This window comes from Carassius auratus, chromosome 8 (assembly GCF_003368295.1).
Source record: "Carassius auratus strain Wakin chromosome 8, ASM336829v1, whole genome shotgun sequence".
Lineage (NCBI taxonomy): Eukaryota > Metazoa > Chordata > Actinopteri > Cypriniformes > Cyprinidae > Carassius > Carassius auratus.
In genome coordinates, this window is record NC_039250.1 from 17880548 (window position 1) to 17904344 (window position 23797).

Consider the following 23797-nt stretch of genomic DNA (forward strand, 5'->3'; position numbering starts at 1 on the left):
CATCTAGATAGTAGAGGATGCAAACACCCTGCTCTCTGAGGGGAGCAAGATCCACCTCTGCGACTTTTGTGAAGACACAGGGAGACAGGGACAGCCCGAAGAGCATGACCTTATACTGACATGCCTGTCCTTTGAATGAAATCTGCAGAAATGGTCTGTGGTGTGGAAGGAGTGACACATGAAAGTATGCTTCCTTCAGGTCGATCACTGCAAACCAAACTCGGAGACGGACACACCCTAAGATACTTTTCTGCATCAACATCTTGAACAGTAGCCGATGAAGGGCTACGGTTCAAAAGTCTCAAATCCAAGATTGGCCGTAATCCACCACCTTTCTTTGGTACAATGAAGTAAGGGCTGTTAAACCCTGACCTCATATCGGCTGGAGGGACCAGTTCTATCGCGTCCTTCACCAGTAGGAATGTGATCTCTACCCGCAGAACAGGGGCATTAGATGCTTTCACTGTAGTGAAGAAGATACCACTGAACTTGGGGGGACACTGAGCAAACTGAGAAACAGAGCAGCCACCTTGAGAAACCAGTCATCCCGCCTCGAGGGCTCGGACGTGGTGGAGATTTCCACTCGAACCCTGCCCTCTCAGCAGCCCGGGAAAGCATAGCTGTCATCTCTGCATCTGATTCAGGCTTTGCCACCGTCCCATAGGGTGGCAGCACAGTCGAGTCTTTATCGGACAGCTCTCCTTCTGATGCTGAGTTCAACAAATGGTTGGGGGGAGACCCACTGGAGACCGCTGTTAAGCTCTTTAAAGAAGGCCACCCGCGTTACTGCTGGAAGTGGTTCTCTTCTGTTGGCCGCCAGAACGAGCCCCAGATTGTGGTAGCAGCAACTGAACTCCGATGGTAGCGGAGCCTGGTTTGCAGCTCTGAGATGTTCATCTTCCTGCAGTGGAAACACTTCTCAGACTCATTCACGAAGGCCATCTCAGTGTGCTTGATGCCCAGACACGTGAGGCAGCGATCGTGACCATCACTTGTTGCCAGGTAACGACTGCACATGAATGGGTGAAACCATCGTCTTTACAAAGATGCACCCGTGAAGCTCTTTTAGAGAAATTTGCTCTTTAGGAAATGCTCTTTTAGTGCTGATGCTCACAGGGGAATTGGCCGCTTGCAACACGACAGGGGGTAGTGCAGCCTGAAGTGTGCAACCAACTCGACTTTGGAATGACCACCACTGAAGTGCTTTCTCGCCAACACACAAAGATTCCGAGAGCATGTTGAACTCATAGTTTACAGCAGACACAGTTGAGCAGAACGTGTCAGTGAGCAGAGGCAGCTGGATACAATAATTACTTGTCAATGTGTACGTGACGAGTGGGGCGGGGCCGAGAGACGTGGGAACAAAGCGAGGCCGGAGGAGTGATTGGAGATGAGCGACACCTGCTCGACCCAAAAGTCTCGAGTCCCAAGGAGGAGATGGAAGGATATAAAACAGGAATCAACGACAGTGACGGACGAGAGAGGACCAGGCCTGGGCTTTATTTGTGTTTTGTGTTTATTTCGAATTATTAAAATATTATCTGATTGTCCATCGGTTCACGCCTCCTTCTTCCCGTAGTTATGGAGTTTTTATATTACAGTGTACTGGCTCATTCAGTTTACACTCTAAGTAGAGTGGTCTATCGAAGCAATATCACAATTCATCGTCACAGATGTGACGTCGCGAGTGACAAAATGAAAGGGAACTAACACATTTTTATAATGCTTCATAGAAAAAATACTTAAGTAATTTTGCTTGTAAAATAAATTGACTTAAATCATATTAGATATAATATATCTATACCAGAAAACAAGACAAATATTCTAATAATGATAATTAAGAAAACAATTTTTTTTGCAGCGTAGAGATAACCTAAGACCAGACCCTAAAACCAAAATAATGATTGAAAAAATATGCTTGACTCTATGTTTTATTTTTATCAGTATACTGATAAGACTGCATTGTTTATGTTTAAGCACATCTCAATAATGCCATTCTTTTCACTTGTGCTTTGAATGAAGAAAATGACTGATAGTTTTAGACTCATTCTCATTAATAACAATGACCAATCACCTCTGTTCCTGAAAGTCAAACAGAATATCAAGACCATGGAAAACTGAACAAAAATACAACCAGATTAATCAAGTAAAAATATGAATATACAAAACAGCACACAGATGCCAAGTATTCCACATTGTCGCAGGCCAATTGTCACGACTCTTAATGTCTATATAGTAAGTAATTTGAGAAAACAAAGATGTGACATGACACTGGGCACGTCCACCAGACCACAGACGAAGTGTGAAGAACAATGAAGAAAATAAAAATATTTCCAATCACAAGTTTGTGACTCCACAGGAAGTGCATCTGTATGAAGGTGCTGACTCTGATCTGTGCTATCAGAAATAATTGGCGGATATGATCTTGTAATGAAATGAGGGGTGAGAGGGAAATGGACAATGCCCTTCAGGACCCAGTACAAAGACCAGCGGACCCATTTTTAGGAAGCCGTAAAGAAAGCCTGTTCAATACAGCATACATAATGAATGAAGGGTAATGTTAGACTGGGTTTTGATTCAAAGAGAGAAAGTGTGTGAGTGAGAAAAGAAGAGAGTGAATGCAGTATTTCTGACACCAATAAAACGTTCTCAGTAAGTTTGAGGGAAAAGAAAATCTGGATGCACTGTTTGTTCAAAACAAATCACATACTAGCACAAAACATAAACCTAAACAATAAAAAAATGTCTTATAACATTAAATCAGCGATTTAAGTAGCTATACAGTAATTCCATTAACTTTTTAAAAATCAAATTCAAGATTTTGGATTCAAATTTTAACAAATAAATTTTGCAGTACATAAACGCTTCATACTTTCTCACACCAATGACTTCCAAAACTCAAAAGCATCTAAAACCCAACAGGAACCGTGTATTAATGCCTTCAAATGTATTGTAAAAGCACAATACCGTTCCTTCACGTGAACACAAACATCACAACATTACTAGAGAACAATCATCAGATTTATTATCTCTTTCTTCAAGATGTAACTGACGCAACCCTGGCCCCATGGGCCCCATTGGTCAAGCATATCACCATGACAACAAAGGGGAGGACCTCAGTTCTAGAATGCTCCTTACCTTCAAGTGACATAGGCTCCAGAATGCCGAACTGTTTGAGAACAGCCACGAACAGAATGATCACCACTCCAATGGCAAACAGCTCCATTCCCTGAATACCCATGACTGTGGTGATTTACGGCTCTTGGCACGCGAAATTCTAGAATTACTGGAAGTGTTAATGTGCTAGTGTGTGTACTAACACGGGACAAAGCCAACTGGCTGATACAGCATGGCACCAGATGCAGTGTGTCTCAAAAAGAAAGATTAATTTCATTAGCTCCTTTAGAAGAATATTTCAAAGGAAAATCAGGGGATATTTTTGTCAGAATGTCAAAGCTAGCAGTGTGCATGGGAAAAAAGAGTCCGGTCTAGTTACACTTATTTTGGAGAAGGGAAGAGGAGTCAGTGTTTCCATGTTAGGTCATTCTTCTTGAAAGCCCCATCACATAAATAAAGAGCTGGATTGCAGTTCTTGTACACAGTCCAGATGTGTAAAAGCCATCCTGGGCCGCAAATGTTATTTGCAAGCATCAACAACAGACAAGAGCATTTCAAACTCCGCTGTGAAGAAGTGCTGTGGCGACGCTGCTATATTCAAGATTGGTGATCCAAAGGTGTACGCTTCTGTGTGAGACAGAAGGCACAAGAGAAGGGAAATTCATTCAGTGGATTCACATGTGGAATTAAGACTTGGAAGCAACCGACACACTGCACGGATTTTGCTGTTAAAATGATCATATTTCATTTCAAGTCCTAAGTGCCTTTTAAATCCGGGTTTTGTTGATGTTGACACAGAAATTTGAGACTAATGGGCAGCCTAGTGCCTCAAACTGGAATAATTTGTCCAAGTAAAAGTAATACTTAGTTATACAGTATTCAGGATCAACATCTGGCACTGCCTCGGTCACTGCGACAATCACTGAGGTGGCATCTCGAATCCTGCTCCAAAGCGGTCGAAGGCCTTCAGGTTGGTGCAAATCTGCAAAGAAGCTACAAGGTACTTCCTGTGGCAGTGGCAAATATACATCAGTCCTTCGCAGATCGGGTGAATCCGTCTCGAAGTGACCAAGATCCCCTTGAAGTTTTCAAATGTTGGACCTCATCGAACCTTTCAAACGCCTCATTAAGTTCAGCGATACGTCTTGGGAGTGGTCCTGAAGAATGCGGTTTCTCATCTGCCGTTCTACCGTCAGTCAAGAGCCCTCATCTTTTCCCTCGTCTGTTTCATCAGCGTCAGCATCAAGTGCTTTTGTCTCTTCTTTCAACTTGTACTGTACAGTTCACGTTCTTCCTCCCTCCTTCCCTCCCTCCCTCCCTCCCTCTCTCCCTTGCTTCTCTTGCCCTCTCTTGTCCCGTAATAATCTGCAGTGGGCAGTTTATCTTCACCTCTCTGTCCATCCCACCCCTCCTTCTGTATCTCTTCCTTTCTTCTCATCTATGACCACTCCATCCCTTCTTTTATTCATCACTCACTTTCCAAGCCTCACTACGCCTGACTGCAAAGTCAGACCCTTGCGAGAACTGGTCCTTTTTCCCTGACCACAATCCCTCTCTCTCTTTTCCTTCCTTCCTTTCAGCCTGGGGACTTGGGGAAAAGCCACATTTCCAAAAAGGGCTGAAGGCAGGAGGGAGGGAGAGATACTAGGGATATCAGATTCCAGGGACGCCCTCTCCTACCGATTTCCCAGCGTCCATCCACCCACATATCTGTTCCATCTGAAGCACTTTCTTTCTCTTCTTCCTGATGCAAGGCAAGGCCTCTGCATGGACTGTACTGGGACAAACAGAGGAGATAACATTAGCTTACGGGTTTTCCTGTTTATAGTTTAGCGAGAGGGGAAAAGAGAGAGCTATAATAGCTCAGTTAGATAAAGGAATCAATAAAGTCTTAATGGTAGCTTTAAGTCAACCAAACACAAGGTGAGATCAAACTCTGTTTCTACTGCCAGCATCCGCTCATCTTCTTTCACCCCCCTCCCCCCACTCCTTTTTCTAGTTAAAAGATAATAAATGTCAGAGAAGAAAACAGGAACTGAAAAAAGAAAAGTGATGCTACAGTGTAGATATTTGAAATGTAATGGTAATCTTTGGGGAAAATCAGAATTTTTGAAATGTCATAATTAAAAGAATAATACACTTCAAGATGAAAGGCACTCTCCAGAAGATAAAAAACGTAATTACAAAAAAAAAAACATTTTTTCCCCTACTATTATGATGGCTGCAGTGCCTCAATTTCACCATTATAATGCATGCTCTGACTATGCTGTTGTATTTATGGCTAGTATCAGTGCTTGTTGTGTATAGGAATTAATGTTGAGCTTTTAGGAGGATGGGGCAGGTTCCAGTAATGCCATTAGAAGATGAACACTTCTTAATAGGAACTCAAGCACAAAGCTTTTGCTGACAAGACACTATGGACTAACATAACTCACTGAACCTGAACACAGGCATCAGAAAAACAATGGTACAATCTGAAAGCTTGGCATAGATTCTTGGAAAAGAGCACAGATTTTCTTTTAAAATGTAATTTTAACAAATCCGTCCTTCTCTTTTCATTTCATGTGTTAAAACCGGGTGTTTTTCAGAATATTGATCTGATGCACTCCCGATGACAAACAGAAAAAATTTGGAAGTGTCCATCAGTGCTGCAATATTCATTTACAGCAAACTGAAATAGTAATACTATGGAGGAATAGTCTAGCAAAACGATCCCTCAATGTATGCAAACACAGTACTTCCCCTCTAACATGTTCAGTAACTCTGCACGAACAGAAATGAAACCTGATACATGGCAGACGGTCCTCTATCTAATACATAAGCACTCTTGAGGCCAACACGGCCCTGCTCTTGGAGTCCTCAAACCCGACAGAAGTGCTCTCTCTGTCTCTTCCTCTCTTTTAATGAGGTGTGATGGATTGACTTTTTAATGATAAAAACATCCTGGAATGTAATGACAAAATTACTTTTACAACAAAAGAAACAAACAATGCTAGGGGATCCGGGATGGCATTCCATTGATCAGAGATGACTAATTAGTTCTGATTAGCCAAGGATTTATCTATTTTCCAGTGAAGTTTAAACGTAACTGAGAGTAAGCCTACTCATCAAATAACCATCAATAATAGGCACAGATGGAATCTGTAGACTTTTTTCTTTGTACTATACATTTTTTTGTGCTGGGAATATCTGTATAAATACTATATCAATACCTTGCTTTAAAAACAATCAGTAAAATTTTGAACTGAATTCTAAAAGAGACAGGAAGCCAATGAAGAAAAGCTAAAATTGGAGTCATATGATTAATTATTATTATTATTTATTTTTATTTTTTTTGCACCAGTTAACAGTCTGGCCACTGCATTTTGGACCATCTGCAAATACTGTATTCTAGTGTAGATTGGAGAGTTCCAAGGCATATAAAGAATTACATTAGTCCAACCGTGATGTGATAAATGCATGAATAATTTTTTCCTTGAAAGGAAAGTGTGGATTTAAGTCTAAAGAAATTATTCTAGATTGATAGTAGCCATTTTAAACAACTGAGCTAACAAAGATAACACCAATTTTTTTTTGCATTTGACTCAACATATGGAGTAAGAATGTCAAAGTAACAGGCTATAGTGGTTTTGGAGGGACCAAAATAATCACCTCAGTTTTTCATATTGTTTAGCTGAAGGAAATTTAGTCCAGCATTTAATGTACTTAAAACAATCCACGAGAGTCTGCAGGGAATGTCTAGATTTTAATGGAACTTACAGTTCAAATTTAACAGTTAAACTTTAAACTTCAAAACTTCAGTTAAACTTTTCAAACTTTATAGTTTTAACTTAATCACCAGCATGAAATGTATATTATATATATATATATATATATATATATATATATATATATATATATATATATATATATATATATATATATATATATATATATATATATATATTTCCTAATTATATTACCAAGTGGAACCATGTACATGTTAAAAAGTCATAGTCCCAGAATGGACCCCTGAGGAACCCCACAAAGGAAAGAAGAAGATGATGATTTACAAATCTCTGCACTTCAATCTCGTTAGTAGCAGACATAATGCAGAAAGAAAGTTAGAAGACTTATAGGTTAAATTATCAATTAGGACTAGTTAAGTTTCATTCTTAAGGAACTGTTTCATTTATGTACGTATACGTATATAAAAAAAAAGAAAATGAAAATAAAGTTATTTTGTGTTAATCTTATTTCCTTTTAGGTCCCAAGAAAAAGATGAACAACATCTTAGATAACTGAACACTTTGTTTTCCTGATTTCGTATCCACAAAAGCCAACTGTAGTTCAGATAACTGTAAATGTCCTACAAGGCCCTCTGTTGGACAAGACACATTACTGCGCAAACCTTTTGGCAAGGATCAATGTTTGTTGTTTTTTGTTGGTAATAAAATACAGTGACTTGTGTACTATTAGTATTGGTGAAGTAACTTTACACTGTCATATTTCTATCTTACTGAGACTTACTGAGATTCAAAAGTAGTCATGACAGTTAGTCTTTGAAAAAAAACTAACTATTTATCTTTGTATCTACTGAATCTCTGTAGGTTTGATTCTTGTCTGAACTCAGTAAGAAGGAGTGGTCTTTATGTTTGAGGCGGGGTCTCTTTCTGCCCGAAAGTGAAAATACATCCTGAAGCTCTTATAGCAGTAAGGAGCTTTGTCAGCATTACTCAGATTTCCTGCTGTAAGAAGTGAGTAGCCATTATTCTTGCTCAGTAATTGATTGATTGGCTGATGTTTTTATTTATTTAAATATCTGCCAATGAAGCTGTTGTCCTAAAGTATGAAATGCTACATGTACGCCTCACTTTATCAGTGGTTTGAATATGATGATAGACTTGCATTGCAGACTTCCGTATAAGTGCGTAAAATTGCTAAATATCTAAAGCGTTTAACACAAAGGATATCTCTTTAATGAACATTCCAAAATGTAAATTCTGTTCTTAACTCACCCTCATTTAATTACAAATTAAAGTGATTTTTATTGCGTATTAAAAAAGAAAGGCTTTTTTTTTCTCAAGAAAGTCTTAAAGGTTTGGAACAAAATGAAGATTAACGAATAATGAAAAATAATGCATTTTTGGGTGATTTATTTCTTTTTAGTTCTAGCAATCAATTTGTTGTTCTCAAAACATTATTATTACTTGAAAAGCTCTGTGTTTCATTTTTGTTTATCCTTTTTTTTCCATATCTGCTGCCTTTCCACAAGTGGTTGGGGCCACAGATGCACCAGCATTTTACCTCTCATGGAACCAAACTTCATCTGCACCCATTTTTTTTGTAATACGTATGTTTATATTTACACATTCTCAGCTCAAAATACTTCATAGTCATTCTGCAGTATTTTCAGTACTACAGTCTTGAGAAATAACACTTGCATACAGTGGAGATGTTAATGCGCTGTGTGAAAACATACAGTGGCATACAGAAGTCAGAGAACACTTGTATTTTGCATGTTTTGGTAATTTAACACATTTAAATTATTGTCTGTTTTCGGCAAACAGTCTAAATTTATGAAATGAATTTCTGAATTTCTTAAACTTTATTCAAAGTTTATTGACAAATCAGAGCTGCGTGATCTCCACAAATTTGCGTGAATCCTGATACTTTGAGAATTTTCAGCTTCAATGGAAATATAAAAAAATCTAAGCATCTGGTCACATGATCAGTGTCACAAGACCTAGAAATAGGGCAGAATAAGAAGTACTTCTTGTTCATTTTACAATTTTTTTAACATTTTTTATTTATTTATAAATATCCCAACTGTTTATTTAGAAACATAAATGGCTTTTTTTTGGACCACACTATGGGGTATGAGGTTAAAATCACGAGCGGCAATGCTAATCAGTCTTATCCTTTATTTTCAGAATGGATCAGTTATATGTTATATAGCATCTGTGCTATTATTGTGTTGGTGTTTTTGTTCCATTGCTTTCATGGATTCTCCAAGAGATACAGGCAAAACCGTAAAACAGGTAAAATATAATTAATACTAATAATAATACATAATAATTACAATTATTAATTTCCTTGTTTAAACAGAAAATAGTAACTGCTCTTTTGAATAGGTAAAATCACACCGGAGGTGGGTGATGCTTTAAATCAAGGCAGCGGACCAGAAAACATAAAGGCAAATACATCATCTTTATCTTCAAAAGACACTGATGTGAGTAAGATTCTGTAAAATTGATCAGTTCTCTTGTGTTTAGGATGAGCACCAGTCATCATCAGCAGAACAAGAATACACCAATGTCAGGATGAGCTCGGTCTACCAGAGCCTGATCCCCTCTGCTACTGAGAGACTGTCAGTCTATGAGACTCTTGATCAAGCGAGGACTCAATTTGCAGACATTAATGAGACTTTTGAGTGATGGTATAATCACTGTAATGCACAGACTGGCAAACTTAATATAAAGCGTCTTTACCTACTATGTACTTGCATTTAATTATTTAATACAATGCAGTTATTGTGTTTGTACACTACATTGTATATTAAAAAAATACTCTTCTGTAATTACATGTGTACATAATTTCTGTAGTAACATCTGTATATCATACTGCTGACCCTATAATTAAACCCACCCTTAAACCAAACCAAACCATCAAACTTGTCCCTAACCTTAACCGTGTGCCACCTCAACAGCAGCAAAATTATTTGCAATATAATATGAATGCAAAAAGCACTTTGAACCAAATAATTCATTTTATATAGTACATAGTACTTAAAGACAGCTAATATTAAGTTGGGACTGCATACTCATATGGCTCATTGCTTCTGTAAAATATACAACAAAAGATTATCAATCTTCAACAAATGTATCATTAATAAATATAGGAATAAACTGCCATATAGGATCCAATATATAATGTGTCTACCCACATGTGTTTAAATTAATTTAACATTTTACTGCTATTTGAATTTAGCTCATCAAATCAAAATTTAGAGTCAGAATGGATAGTTTTATTGCTAAAATGTGTACATGGACATACAGTGTTTGACTATTGACAATTTTAGATGCATTATTTAATGCATTATGTATTATGCAAATAATTCAAGTAAATGCTAAATTAAAGTATTAAATTGACAGCCTAGTTATAAACCATACATTCATTTTCCAAAAACCTGAGAAATCTATGCTGGCTTTATTTTTTTATTTGATTATTTTTGCTATATTTTACATAATTCATAGTTTACTTAATTTTTCTCAGTTCATTCTCTCAATTATGTTTAGCTCAAAAAACGATATGCAAAACAAAATAAAATAAAAATGTCGTCCAAAATATTGTTCTATTTAACATAATCAACTTGAAATTATAAACATACAATGAATGGATGATGAAAACAAACTTTTACTGTTTTCTAATTTTACTGTAAAAGTAATGCTTTAATAAATCCACCTTAAGCCAAACTGAGCATGCCAAATTAAAGTGACAAAACACAGCCAGCTGACAGACAGAGTGTTGTTCTGATGCGTGTTACCTGAGCGATGATAGCGAGCCGTACTGTGACGACAATCAGCCAGGAAGCTGGGTCTCGAGAAACGCCGACGCGCTTCTAAAGAGAGCGTAGCCATCACGCTCCCCATTTTAGACTGCTACAGAAACCACACCAGATTCTTTACAAACGTCAACCACAGTGATCATGAACCACCTTTTCCCCAAGAAAGCAGATGACAACTTCTGTGTGTGTATGAGTGTGTGTCAAAAAGCACATTGAGCAGTCTGTTTGGTGACTATGGGTCAGACATCCAGATACAGATACATGTGAGAGAGAAATGCACTTCAAAGATCTAGCGCTACGATGACCTTTCACTTAAAACACAGCACACACTCTCTCTCCTGTGGCCTATGTTTGAAAGTTTTCTCCTCTCACACCGTGACCACCTCACTGAGGTGGAAGTATTAATATGAGCATATGAATAAAACAGGTGTGCTGCAAAACCCCTTCGTTGAGAACAGACCAAAGGATCTTTAAAAACGTGCATAGGCTGTTTTTTTTAGACCCTGTTTACTGTACTGTACAAAGTACAGTATGTATGTACAATTTAGGACAGTGATACTGCTACACAATTATTGTCCGAGTAATTATTTTAACATTTCATGGAATCAAGTTATATTTATTTATTACAAATGAAATGTATAATTTTCTAGTCTTGTATATTTTAAATATTATCAATTAAATATATAAAATTCAATAGTACCCATGTTTTTGTTGTTGTTGTTCACCAAGGCTGTCTCTATTTAATAAAAAATACAGCAAAAACACTAATTCCGTGAAATTGTTTTACTGTCACTTCTGATTTGTTTAAAGCATGACTGCTAAATACATAAATAACTTTTAAAAAATATCTTCTCTAATCTCACTGACCCCAAACATTGAAAGCCTTGGCTTCAGTCGTGTGTAGTGTAATGAACTGCTCTGTCCACTGGGAGGCACTAGTGCATGACTGTTGTGATACTTGCATCACAGTTGCATATTGCGTCCTGGTTGTTTGACCTGGCTGAAGGCCACTGAAACATGAGACAACAGATTGAGTCGATCTGACTATTTGAGGGACATATACATGCTTAATTAGCAAGACTTATGATCATATTCGGTTGCTTAACCTGAACTGCTCCTGCTGAGACTGCAAGATAAAAAAAAAAAAAAACCTGCAACCAGTCAAGAGACTATTTCAAACAGACATTTGCAGATATATTGCAAATCTATTTGACAGTGTAAAGTTTTTCCTGAGATTTTTCATGGTCAAGACCATATGTGGAGCTCAAGGACACCATTGTGGAAGATTTGTAAAAATGTGTGTTTATCCACTATTTTATGAAGGTTATAAGCATTCAGTTCCATTTTCACACATTTCACCTTGTCTGAAAGCATCCCACCGTTTTCTGTAGATTTTCAACCCAAACTCAGAGCAGAAATGGCTAGACTCTGTCAGGGCCTGCAAATGATTCATTCCCTCCTGACCCTGGGGTTCACATCTCGATATGAACGTGCAAATGGAATTGAAATAGACTCGGCCTCTCTGTGTCTGTGGTGTAAATCAGTACACACAGTGGAGAACGTTAAGACAATCATGTTTAGCTAACAAACCAATAGGTGCACACAGGTGCACACAGAAGGACCTCTACAGCCCAGAAAGACAGCGGAGACCAGGACAACTAGAGCCCCAGATACAGATCCCCTGTAAAGACCTTGTCTCAGAGGACCACCAGGACAAGACCACAGGAAACAGATGATTCTTCTGCACAATCTGACTTTGCTGCAGCCTGGAATTGAACTACTGGTTTTGTCCGGTCAGAGAAGGACTGACCCCCAACTGAGCCTGGTTTCTCTCAAGGTTTTTTTCTCCATTCTGTCACCGATGGAGTTTCGGTTCCTTGCCGCTGTCGCCTCTGGCTTGCTTAGTTGGGGTCACTTCATCTACAGCGATCGTTGACTTGATTGCAAATAAATGAACTGCCTAGATGAACTGTCTTTAACTATCATTTTGCATTATTGACACACTGTTTTCCTAATGAATGTTGTTCAGTTGCTTTGACACAATGTATTTTGTTTAAAGCGCTATATAAATAAAGGTGACTTGACTTGACTTGAGTTTGGTGGAGAATTCAAAAGAGGGACAAACAAATCAATGATAAAGTTGAAAGGGGTTTTTAAACATTTAACCATTTTACATGTGCATGGCATTTTGGAGCTTGACAGTCATGGTCGCCATCTTTTTTCATTGGAAAACAGCAACGTGAACATTTTTCCTAATATATCTTTTTACAGAAGAAAAAAAGGAACAGGCCAAGGGTGAGTAAGTTTGAGTGGTGTCAAAGGAAAAGACATCTGTCATTTGACCAGCAGTGACACAGAACAACGTCCCGGTTCGTGGTGAAAGTTAAAGCGCTCCTGTTACACACACAAACTACTATGTTTAGACATTTGGCTTCCACTTTCTTTTAAAGTGTCCTTGTTACACGTTACATGTGCTTACTGTTATAATAGCAATAATAATAATACATTTTGCATAATTACATACAAGTAACCCTAAACAAAACCCCTAATCCTAACACTACTCATATAGTAAGTACATGTAATTGATTAATATTGCTCAGTTCTTAAATGTATAATTTACACTGTAACAAGGACACGTTAAAATAAAGTGGAACCAACATTTGTTATTGGAAAAAAATGACAAAAACACAGATTCAGCACTGTCTCAGTTCTCAACTATTTGAAATTGAATATTTACAAAACTTCCCATGTGCAGAGACTTCATAAAAGTCAGTATTAGAGAATGAGGAGTACGATCATTTGAAAAGAATGGAGAGAGACAGAGCAATGTAGCAAAGCAAAGTAAGTACCTTGGGCAAAAGAGCCGGTGACCAAGCCGAAAAAGCAGCTCAGCATACTCGCCAGCTCCCTCTGACACTCATTCTTACAGTCCTTCACTGCATCCATGTCTTCAGTTATGTCTCTCGAATGTTTTAACTGCTGACTGAACAGTCAATATCAAACTACTGTGAAAAAGTCCATTCAAATTTCACCAGCACACAGACCAATCTCTAAAAACATCCCTTCAAAAGAAAAACTCTGGCTCTTGCTTTGTCCTCAGACTTCCTCCGCAATTAGGAAAGAGTTTCCAGATCACAAGTTTTAGTCAGTAAAAATAAAATTCATATTCATGAATATTCAGATGAGGGGTATTATGCTGCTGTGATTGTCAAATTAGACTTGATCAATATCTTTCTCAAAGAAGAAACAAAACCATACCGACGTCCTCAGCCTGCTGGAGGGTTTTGCTGCTCAGTGCAGAAAAGTCTCAATGTGACCCAATGTAGAACACACTGCTGATTTGTTATCTGGATAACATTACACCTCCCAATCCAGACGTGGACAGTAATCCAAACCAAACAGCCAGTGAGGTCCTCAAAGTCCTGACAGAGCTCTGCTGTATATATCTGGACATATCCTGACTGCCTAGGAATTAAAGCTATGAACAGGAAGTAGCGCTGATCTGAGAGAAAGAGAGAGAGAGAGAGAGAGAGAGGGAGAGGAAAAGAGAATGACAAGTAGAATGCTCCAATTTCACTGGATGCACGTACAGTATGCTGTACAGTCACAAGACATCAAATAATCTCTTAATTAAAGGAATAGTTCATCCAAGAATGTGCATTTCCTGAAAATTTGCTCACTCTTAGGCCATCCAAGATGTAGATGAGTTTGTTTCATCATTGGAATAGATTTTGAGAAATTGAGCATTGCATCACCAATGGATCCCAGTGAATGGGTGCCATCAGAATAAGAGTCCAAACAGCTGATAAAAAACATCACAATGATCCACAAGTAATACACACCACTCCAGTCCATTTTTGTGATGTGAAAAGCTGTGTGTTTGTAAGAAACAAATCCATCATTAAGGCCTTTTTTAATTTTAAACTGTCGCCTCTGGCCAACAAACATCCATCTCCTGTTTTCCTCACACATAAGAATCCACCAACAAATTTTGGACTGTTTCCACTTGTAATCGGTGCTTAATCTGTGCATATTTCTCTCCTGATTCAGATGAGACAACTTTTTCACTGGAGAAAGCAATATTATGGATAGAGTCCATTGACGTCTAAGTTATGGATCTGTTTCTTACAAACATGCAGCTTTTCACTTCACAGGATGTTAAGTGATGGACTAAAATCATACGGCACCCATTCAGCTGCAGAGGATCTATTGGTGAGCAAGTGATGTAATGCTAAATTTCTCCAAAATCTGTTTCGGTTTATTTACAATGGAGGGAGAGGGAAGAATAACATTAGCATTAAGCTACATAACACACTTAATGAGATTAATATACATTTTTACTCAAAACTCACTTTAAACCACCAACGAGTTTCTGAAACATATGCTAGTTATATCATTTTATAATCGGCTAATCGCTGCACCTGCTTAGCATTTCTTGTGTAAACATCCTTTTAGGTGCAGCCATTAACAAGAAAATGTGTTATGTAGCTTGATGCTAATGTTATCTTCGCTCTCCCTCTGTTGTAAATAAACAGCGGCATCAGCGTACGCGTGAGGAAGAATGCACTCCAGACAGTCATGAATGTGCTGAACCATTTACCAGGATGTGAATTAAGGGTAATAATGCTGAAAATAATGTCCATTTAAGATGACATGAGGGTGAATTTGTGGGTGAACTGTCCCTTTAACCCACCCCAGACCTCACTAAATTTCAAACCCTGGCTACAGACATGATTTGAACACTTAAATTGTATAAATTAAAATAGGTTTAAAGCCTAACAAACTTGAATCTTTCTTTAATATTTTGCAGTTTAATGATCTGATGAATAGACATTCATACATTTTTAAGTCGTTCGTTAAGCAGCAAAAAAGCTTTTAGGGTCCCTGTAAATATATAGGGCCACTAGCCTAGATCTGAGACACGTTTTATCCTGCGTCTCTTCTTTCACTCTTTCTATAGCCCTCTCTAATTTCTCCATTTGCAAGCCAATCTCTGATTTCCTGACCCTGCCTAGAGTGCCACTTTCTTTTAATGGTGCCACAAACTGTTTCACTGTCTCTTTCAACACTCTTATAGGTAATTCTCAGAGCTCTGAAATCAATATAGCATAATGACAGATGCTTATTATGTAGACACCACAGCTACTTTGTTGAAAAGCAATTCATTAAAAATGTATAAACATTCATAAAAGCATTGTGTTTTCTAATATAGTGCATGCAACATGACTAAATGCATTTGTTTCACATGACCAAATGCATTACTGTAGATCAATTTGTTTCCCCACATAACCACTAGACGGCACCAGCTGAGCATTCATTTTGCCTTTAGTGTGGAATTATAAAAAAATAAAAGATACATAAAAGGCACCCTTGCATTTATATCATGATTTGATGACTCATTGGTAGAAATTAATAACATATTTTACTTACACCTTGAATACATGAGATTTTTTTTTTTACAATTTTGACAGCATTATATATTATACATTTCTATTTTTGCAGAAAGTTTTTCGAATGTTTATTAACATACAATGTCAATATGTATGTTAAGAAATAAACATTTATGATTACGCCAGACTAGAGTTCTTTTTTCTTATTTCATTCAGGACATTTTTCACTTGGAGCCTGAAAAACATCCAAATAAATGTTAATGCAGAAATTAAAAATGCACTCAACAAAAAATAGGTGCATTAAAGTCATTTTATATTAGACATTATATGTTCACATTAAACAGATCACAGTTATAAATAATATTTAAATATACAACATATATAAACTGTATAAATACAAACCCTACTGCCATAAAAATCAGCTCTAGATTAATGTAGCCATCATGAAATGTAGCACATCCTAACCTGAACTGGAAGTATTACTGTAGAAACTATAGACTACTGTTCTGCACTCAATGCTGACAGTGTAAATCAAAACAAAGTTTGGACAAGCAGTACCTTCTAGAAGTTTGACTTTACCCTATATTTTGACACAATCTTATTAATGACTCACAGAGGGCTAGTTTACGTGAACAGAGTGGCAACACAGATCGATCAAAACCAAATTAACCTGAATCTGTTCCCTGTGCCACGATCAACAGAAACTTCTGCTGAGCTCTGATTGATCGATGTCACCCTCTGGAGGTCAAGACCCAGCATCTGTTGTTACAAGCTGCTCAGGAGCGCATTTACTGATGGATATGCTGTGATTTAGAAGTTAGAGGATGTCATGTACAGTATATTGCATGTTTTTGCATATATTCTCTGTTGGGAACCAAATACAAAAACCACATCAGACAGAAGTTTCATTAAAGTGGTTAATGTGACTCACAAGTCTTGTGAAGAACAGACTTTATAAAAAAACAATTTAAAAAAAAAAATTTCTTAACATCAGACCCAGCTCTCCTCAGCATGTTCATAAGAGTTCATGAGACAAGTATTGATTCATGAACGAATCTTTCTTTTGAGTCAAATCTTTCGTTTGATTCGGGTAACACAAACTAGTCTGGGCAGCGTTTCCCAAAAGCATTGTAAGCATCAATAGACCTCAGAGACCAGTGGTGACATTGGTTTCTGTGATATTTTTTGGCTCACAAAGCTTTTGAGAAATACAGCCCTGAATTATTTGTTCACAAATCAGATTGATATGGTTCTTGAGTTCACAGTTGCAGCAGTCCTCGAGTTATTAGCTCACTGGAGGGGGCGATTTCTAATGAATAATAGAGACATTCTGGTTTCTTCATCACTGAAAGCTATCATTTGACTTTTAGTGAAAGAGTTGTAAAAAGACTTTCAGTTTCTTTCATTCCACTTTTCTCAGTTGACAGACTTATATCTTAGCCATGTACATTTCTCTTTCAAATTGGATTAAATTTCTGGTTCTTTGCAAGTGAAGTAATGCTACCAGATGCTTTGTCCTGCTATTTACCAACTGGTCGGTTAAGATTTCGAAATTAGTTGTTTGCATAAACATTGTTGCACTTTTGCATGCCAACTTTACTTATAATATTTTAGCTGGGATGTAATTATCAAGGATTTAATAGCAAGCACAAGTTACAGAAGAAACCTGAAAAAATGTTTTTGCACAGCCAGAGGAGTGAAACTGCAAATGCAATTTAATGTATGTTTCTCCATTAACTGCATCTCAAGCCAAGACTCATTTCAAACAGCCACTTTCAAGCCATTTCAGCATCCGCCAGAATATAAACCACATATAAACTAATCACGAGAACAGAAATCGCATAAAAAGGACACCATAATAACAATTCCAACTGTCAAACGCCAAGATGAACAGGAGAGTCCATTACAGACAATCTTCATTATGCTCTGAGGGAACTGGACCGTCAGATATGCAGAAATTCCTCATCAGCAGGTTTTACTAAAACCTCATTTTCTCCTGTGCCCTTTCCACCACTTCTCCGTCTTACCTTGCTCCTTGGGTCCGGTGCTGGCGATGATCCATTTGACCAGGCAGCACCTCATGAGGGCTTTCCGTGTGAATCGAGGCCTCTGCCATTTGCCACTCTCCTTCTGTCGGTCTGTGCCAGGCTCCAACCCATTGGCATCGCCCAGCAGACTGCCATCCACCACCTTGCCATCCTCCTGGGAGAGAGAAACAGACAAGGACAAAGAGCTGTTTTCTTCTCACTCAGCTAATACAATCCTGCTAGATGTGTGCTTGTGTTAAATCAAGGGTTGTGAATATGACATGTAAACCGATGGTTTTGCTCTGTTCAGAGGACAGATTCTGTACATGACATCCCTCAAACAACAAAACAAATAAACAGAAGTTCCTATAGATTTTCATTTTCTAAAGAAAAAACAAAACAAAAAACAGTGCTTATGAGGCATCAAAATAATAGCATTGAGGAGTAGGCAAGATTTTATACAACTTTGTGAGGAATAGATTGCTTAACAGATGCAAATATGCAAATGCAAATATTCAGTATGCATGAAGATGAAGAAAGTTTCTTTCTTCTGCTGAACATAAAACATGATATTCTTAAGAATGTTGGTATCCAAACAGTTTTGGTTATTACTGACTTAAATGGTTAAAAACAGTGAGACATTAATTTAAATATCTTCTTTTATGTTCGGCAGAAGAAAAAAGTCATACAGTTTTGGAAAGTTTGTGAGTCAGTGATAACAGTGCAATGTTGAAGTAACACATTTTTATGTATTTTAAACCTTAAACGCAATATATATTTATTTTCAGGAGGCTGCCATGCTGTTGCAAAGGAGATGTGAATAAATTATGTTTACATCAGTCTATGCATCTAAAATTAGCTTTTATAGTCCTCGGGTTGTTTATTTCGGGAAAAAAGCACAATACGTCACACAAAATGATAAATTATCATGTGGCGTGTTGCGCATATGGAAAACATAGAAAGATTTCCTATTAACCTCTGAATCTAAACCTTAGCTTGCCACCAAAATATTAAAACCATATGAAAAATATAATGTGCCCTTCCATCAGACACACTGACATCATAACAGAGCACTGGCAGATTATGACATAATCAGAAATTATGTCATCAAATGATCTGTCATTAGAGATTATACACTCTTTCTTAGAATCCCGTTATTGTCACATCATAAGAACTAGGAGTTCTTATTATAAATTAAAAATGAGATATAGGGAGTTTTAACATCTGAGACTGTTATATGACTGTAACATTTCAAACTGGAATAAAATGGTGTGTTGATTTAAATGTTTTCTCTAACAACGATGAAACTTTATCATACCAATCATAATTCCTACCAAAAATACCTGTTATTATCACAATAAAACTGGTCACTTGGCAACAATCATCATAAAGTTGGACAGTTGATTTCATTTTAATTAATTAATTAATTTATTTTTATAGAATAAATAGTAACAATAAATGCACTACTAACTATGGTATTTTGGCAGAATGTATAGTTACACTATAGTTTGATTTATGTCTCCTTCTTTCACAACATTCCTCCATTTCATTTTTCGATTAATACTAACTCCAACCAAGATTCATTTCAGCATCTCAACAAGTAATGAAAACCAGTTGTTTCTGAAGCCATATCAGTATTGCTTTGAACAGCGATTTCATAAAGCGTATTATTGGTTCACATGGTAGTGGTGAACACTATGATTACATTTCCAGAAGAAATATCTTGTGACAGTCCCAAAACATGCTTGAGTGCAAAATAGATTTCTACTGAACGATAAGGTTAACAAATGGCTTTCAAGCCGACCATTATCTGCACACTGTTGTTACTTGTTTATCTAGGATTGGACATTCAGAAATTAATCACACACAACAATACAGGGAGAATGTTAAATCACGGTTGCAACAGATCTTAACTATTAATCACATACTCTCAACACTCGCTGACATTTCCACTGTTGAAGAAACTGCCTTATGTCTTGTTTAAAAAAAAAAAACTAACATTGTTTTCTCTCATGTTGTGGGTGCTGTGTGAAGATGTCTTATGCTGTTATTAAGAGCGACTCATTGCTTTAATGAAGTGAGTGTGAACTCACTCTGTAGGCGCTGCTCACTCTTATTGATGTTTTTTGCAAAGTTGAGAGGAACAAATGCATTGCTGATTTTTTTGTCATATTTGGCCACTCAGTTCCACTGAGATCCACTGAGTTCCACTGTTTGCCACTAGAGATTATGTTTTAGAAATATATTATTTACACAAATGCATTGATTCACTTCAGAAGGCCTTTATTAAACACCAGGAGCTGTGTGGAGTACTTTTTATGATGGATGGATGCACTTTATTTTGCTTCAAAATCTCAACCCCGATTCACTTCCACTATAAAGCTTGGAAGAGCCAGGACATTTTTTTTTGTATAACTTTGATTAATTTCATCTGAAAGAAAAAAGTCGTATCCACCTAGGATGGCTTGAGGGTGAGTAAATCTTGGGGCAATTTTCAGTTTTGGGTGAACTATCCCTTTAAGAGAAATAACGCTGAATGAGAACTGCATTAAATACATTTAAAAAACAAATTACCGTCAAACTAAATTCTAAGTATTTAAAACTGTAAGATCAATCAGCATCACTCTGTAGTATCTTGTTGCAATACTGTAACTGTGATCAGGCAGCAAAGGGAAGTAGCCCCTGTAGGACGTCCCCTTATCTGTCACGACTCAAAGGTAATGTTCTCTCAAGGACTCTCTCATGGTAGATAAAATTGTGGGCCCTCAGTACCGCCGGCTCTGAACAATGCATACAATACATAACCATTATCACACTGTTCTGCAGCAGTAAGCTATTTTCTGTGAATGTGCAAGAAATCTGATTCATTAGCTGCTACTGTATATAAGTAGAAGCTGAAGAATACAGTAAACCAGTTATGATCACAAAAATACATTAACATAATAAGAAATATCAGTCTGCAATATAAATAAATATTTTGTATAGGTAAAATAACTATAACATTGAAATTAATCAATTATAAGCAAATCATCATATATAATTTCTGACAGGATCATGTGACACTGAATGAAATTTGCTATCAAAGGAATAAATTGCATACTTTACAATAGAAAACTATCACTCTTAATTTCAAGAATATTTTACAGCTTTACTGTTTTTTGAACAAATAAATGCAGCCTTTGGGAGCACATAGAAAGAGACATAGAAAATCATTAAAAAGTCTTACGAACCCTAAACTTTTGAGGATGGTCACATTTTACATAATAGCAGAGTAAACTGAATTATACAGCAATATGCACCACTTGCATTCTCCACCAAAGAACAATTCTCACGGCAGAATAGTGACCGGAAGGGCCTGCAATTGGGTTATGTAATACCGAACACACTGTTTAATTCCCAGGTGACCTTTGATAGGTGATGAAAGAAAGCAAGTGAGAAGAAATACGGACATCTGAACAAATGAATGGGAAAATGTGGCATTTCAAAGCCCCTGTGAGTTATTTCAGCTCATTGCAGGATCACCTGTATTGAAACCAACAAAACCTGGACTGGAACAAACACATGTATGGAATGGATAAATAAAATGACCATAAATGTAATTTGGTGGTGGAAGTGGTTCCGGATTATTCCAGTCCAGTTTAACCCCAGCCTCTAGTGATTACCTCATGATGAAACAGCTGTCACCATCACGCTTTAAAAACCAGCACGGGTCTTGTTTACTAAAGGAATGCCCCGACACATACTGTACTTCACCTCGTTCCTGCACAGTAGCGCGCCGCTCATTCTTCTTTCGGCACTCAATTATTCAGACTCTAACTATATAAAAACCCCATCAATAAAAGATCGGCAGAGAGCAAGAGAGCAGGAAATGGTAAGACAAAAGCCTCTTCACATGCACACACAAGAGCATGGCAGGTAGATGTTGGAGAGCTGCCTCGCTCTTCATAAACTCACAAAGAAGGCCGTCATCATCCTGAGAGGGCTCTTATAGAGATAAAGCTGAGCTAAATACCAGGTGAGAGAGAGACTGTCAAAGAAAATGACACATCAGTCAGCTGCTGTGGTGAGACGCTGGAAAAGAGGGGCTGTTCAATCCTGACAGAGAGCGTAATCGGCTAAATTAAAAATGGAAGAGCCGCTGCTCTTGCCACATTAAAACTGTCGTCGGGATTAATGACTGGGTTACTGATAGAAATGGCAAATTAGGTATTAGAACGACTTTAAATTAGAATAAAGAGAAACATTGGCATCATATTTGTTCTGCTGAATTAAAGCATAATACTATTCAGACCTTTCCCTTCTGGTGAGAAAGCCAATCTAACAGACAACATACAAACGTGCCAACTTTTTAAAATATGTTCTTTCTTTTGCAACGTTGCACACTAGAGCTTGTTGAAATAACCCAAATTCCTCAATATCAGTATTTACAGAATGTTTGGGGTAAGTAAAATTCCTCATTCAGATCAAAACAGTAAAAACTGTCATTTTGGTGAATAATATTACAATTTAACTCTTATAAAGGCATAATATATTCCTGTGATGGTAAAGCGCAATTTTCAGCATCACTGATCCAGTCTTCAGTGTCACATGATTATTCAGAAATTATTCAAATATGCTGATTTACAGCTCAAGACATTAACTTATTATCATTGTTTAAAACACTCTTCGGATTTCTTTGATGAATAACAAAGTAAAAAAAAAACCATTATTTATAAAGAAAAAATATTTTTTTACATTATAAACACACGCATACACACACGTGCTTTTTTTCTATGTCTATAAGTGTCTAGGAATCAAACATTTAAAGGTAGTAAAAGCAAAACAATTTTAATAGTTTCTGACCATGAAAAGAAGGATGAAAGTTAGATAGTTTCATTTTAGATTCACTAAAATTTCAATAAATGAACAGCAATATTTATATAAACAATATTAATATTTACTAAAAAATTTAAAGAAACACTTTAAGGGCCCTATCTTGCACCCAGCGCAATTGACTTTGTACACCGACGCATGTGTCATTCCTATTTTGCACCCGCGCAAAGCGCGCTTTTCCCTCCACAGAAGCACGTGGCTAAACTAGTGAATGAACTTGCGCTCCCTGGGCGGTTCAGCTCAAAAAAGGAGGCGTGTTTTCCGGCGCAAACAATCCCTGGTGCTATTCTGCTGTTCCATTAAACAACTGCGCCACTGACCAGAAAAAAACTAGTCTAAAGTCAGTGGCGCGTTGCGCGTTGTTCATTATGCTATTTTAAGGGCGCATGCTTGACCATAATGTATAGCGTGCACAACGCGCATACACTTTGCTCATGTAATCTACACAGATGCAACAGTTATTTTTGCAAATCATAAATTATTACACTAAAAAAATATTAACACATGAGATGATGGAAATCATGACGCTATTTTGGGTGGGTTTCTCCCATCCCCATACAACACAACTTCTCTGTCTTTCACTGCTCTTACAAGAACATCAGTCTCCTCGGCTGTGAACCGCTCCTGGCGTGCGCCTGGTAAATACGCCATAATAATAGCAATCCATAATGGAACTTGCGCACCTGCTTTTAAAGGAAATGTTGGATGACGCTCTGATTGGTTTATTTCAGGTTATGCCCAAACCACACCTATGAATAATGAAGCTACTTCAGACCAACCCATTTTAGATTTGCGCTGGGCGCAAGAGCCATTTATCCCGCCGGGAAAATAGCAACAGCGCCGAG

General features: G+C 37.4%; 1 protein-coding gene and 1 long non-coding RNA gene across 3 annotated transcripts in view; one reads left to right on the forward strand and one right to left on the reverse strand.

Moving 5' to 3' along the window:
• Nucleotides 1-23797, reverse strand: part of LOC113107459 (calsenilin-like) — a 47962-nt gene that overhangs the window by 10792 nt on the left and 13373 nt on the right. The window contains exon 2 of one of the 2 annotated variants that reach the window (XM_026269991.1): nt 18081-18255. In XM_026269991.1, the coding sequence (XP_026125776.1) occupies nt 18081-18255 (175 nt within the window). Of the gene's footprint in view, nt 1-3138; nt 5091-18080; nt 18256-23797 lie in introns of those variants that run through there. The other variant, XM_026269994.1, reaches the window with a different exon arrangement.
• LOC113107460 (uncharacterized) lies at nt 7503-9293 on the forward strand. The gene is made up of 4 exons (XR_003292664.1): nt 7503-7853; nt 8372-8449; nt 9030-9137; nt 9231-9293. It is a non-coding gene; the product is annotated as an uncharacterized LOC113107460 (long non-coding RNA).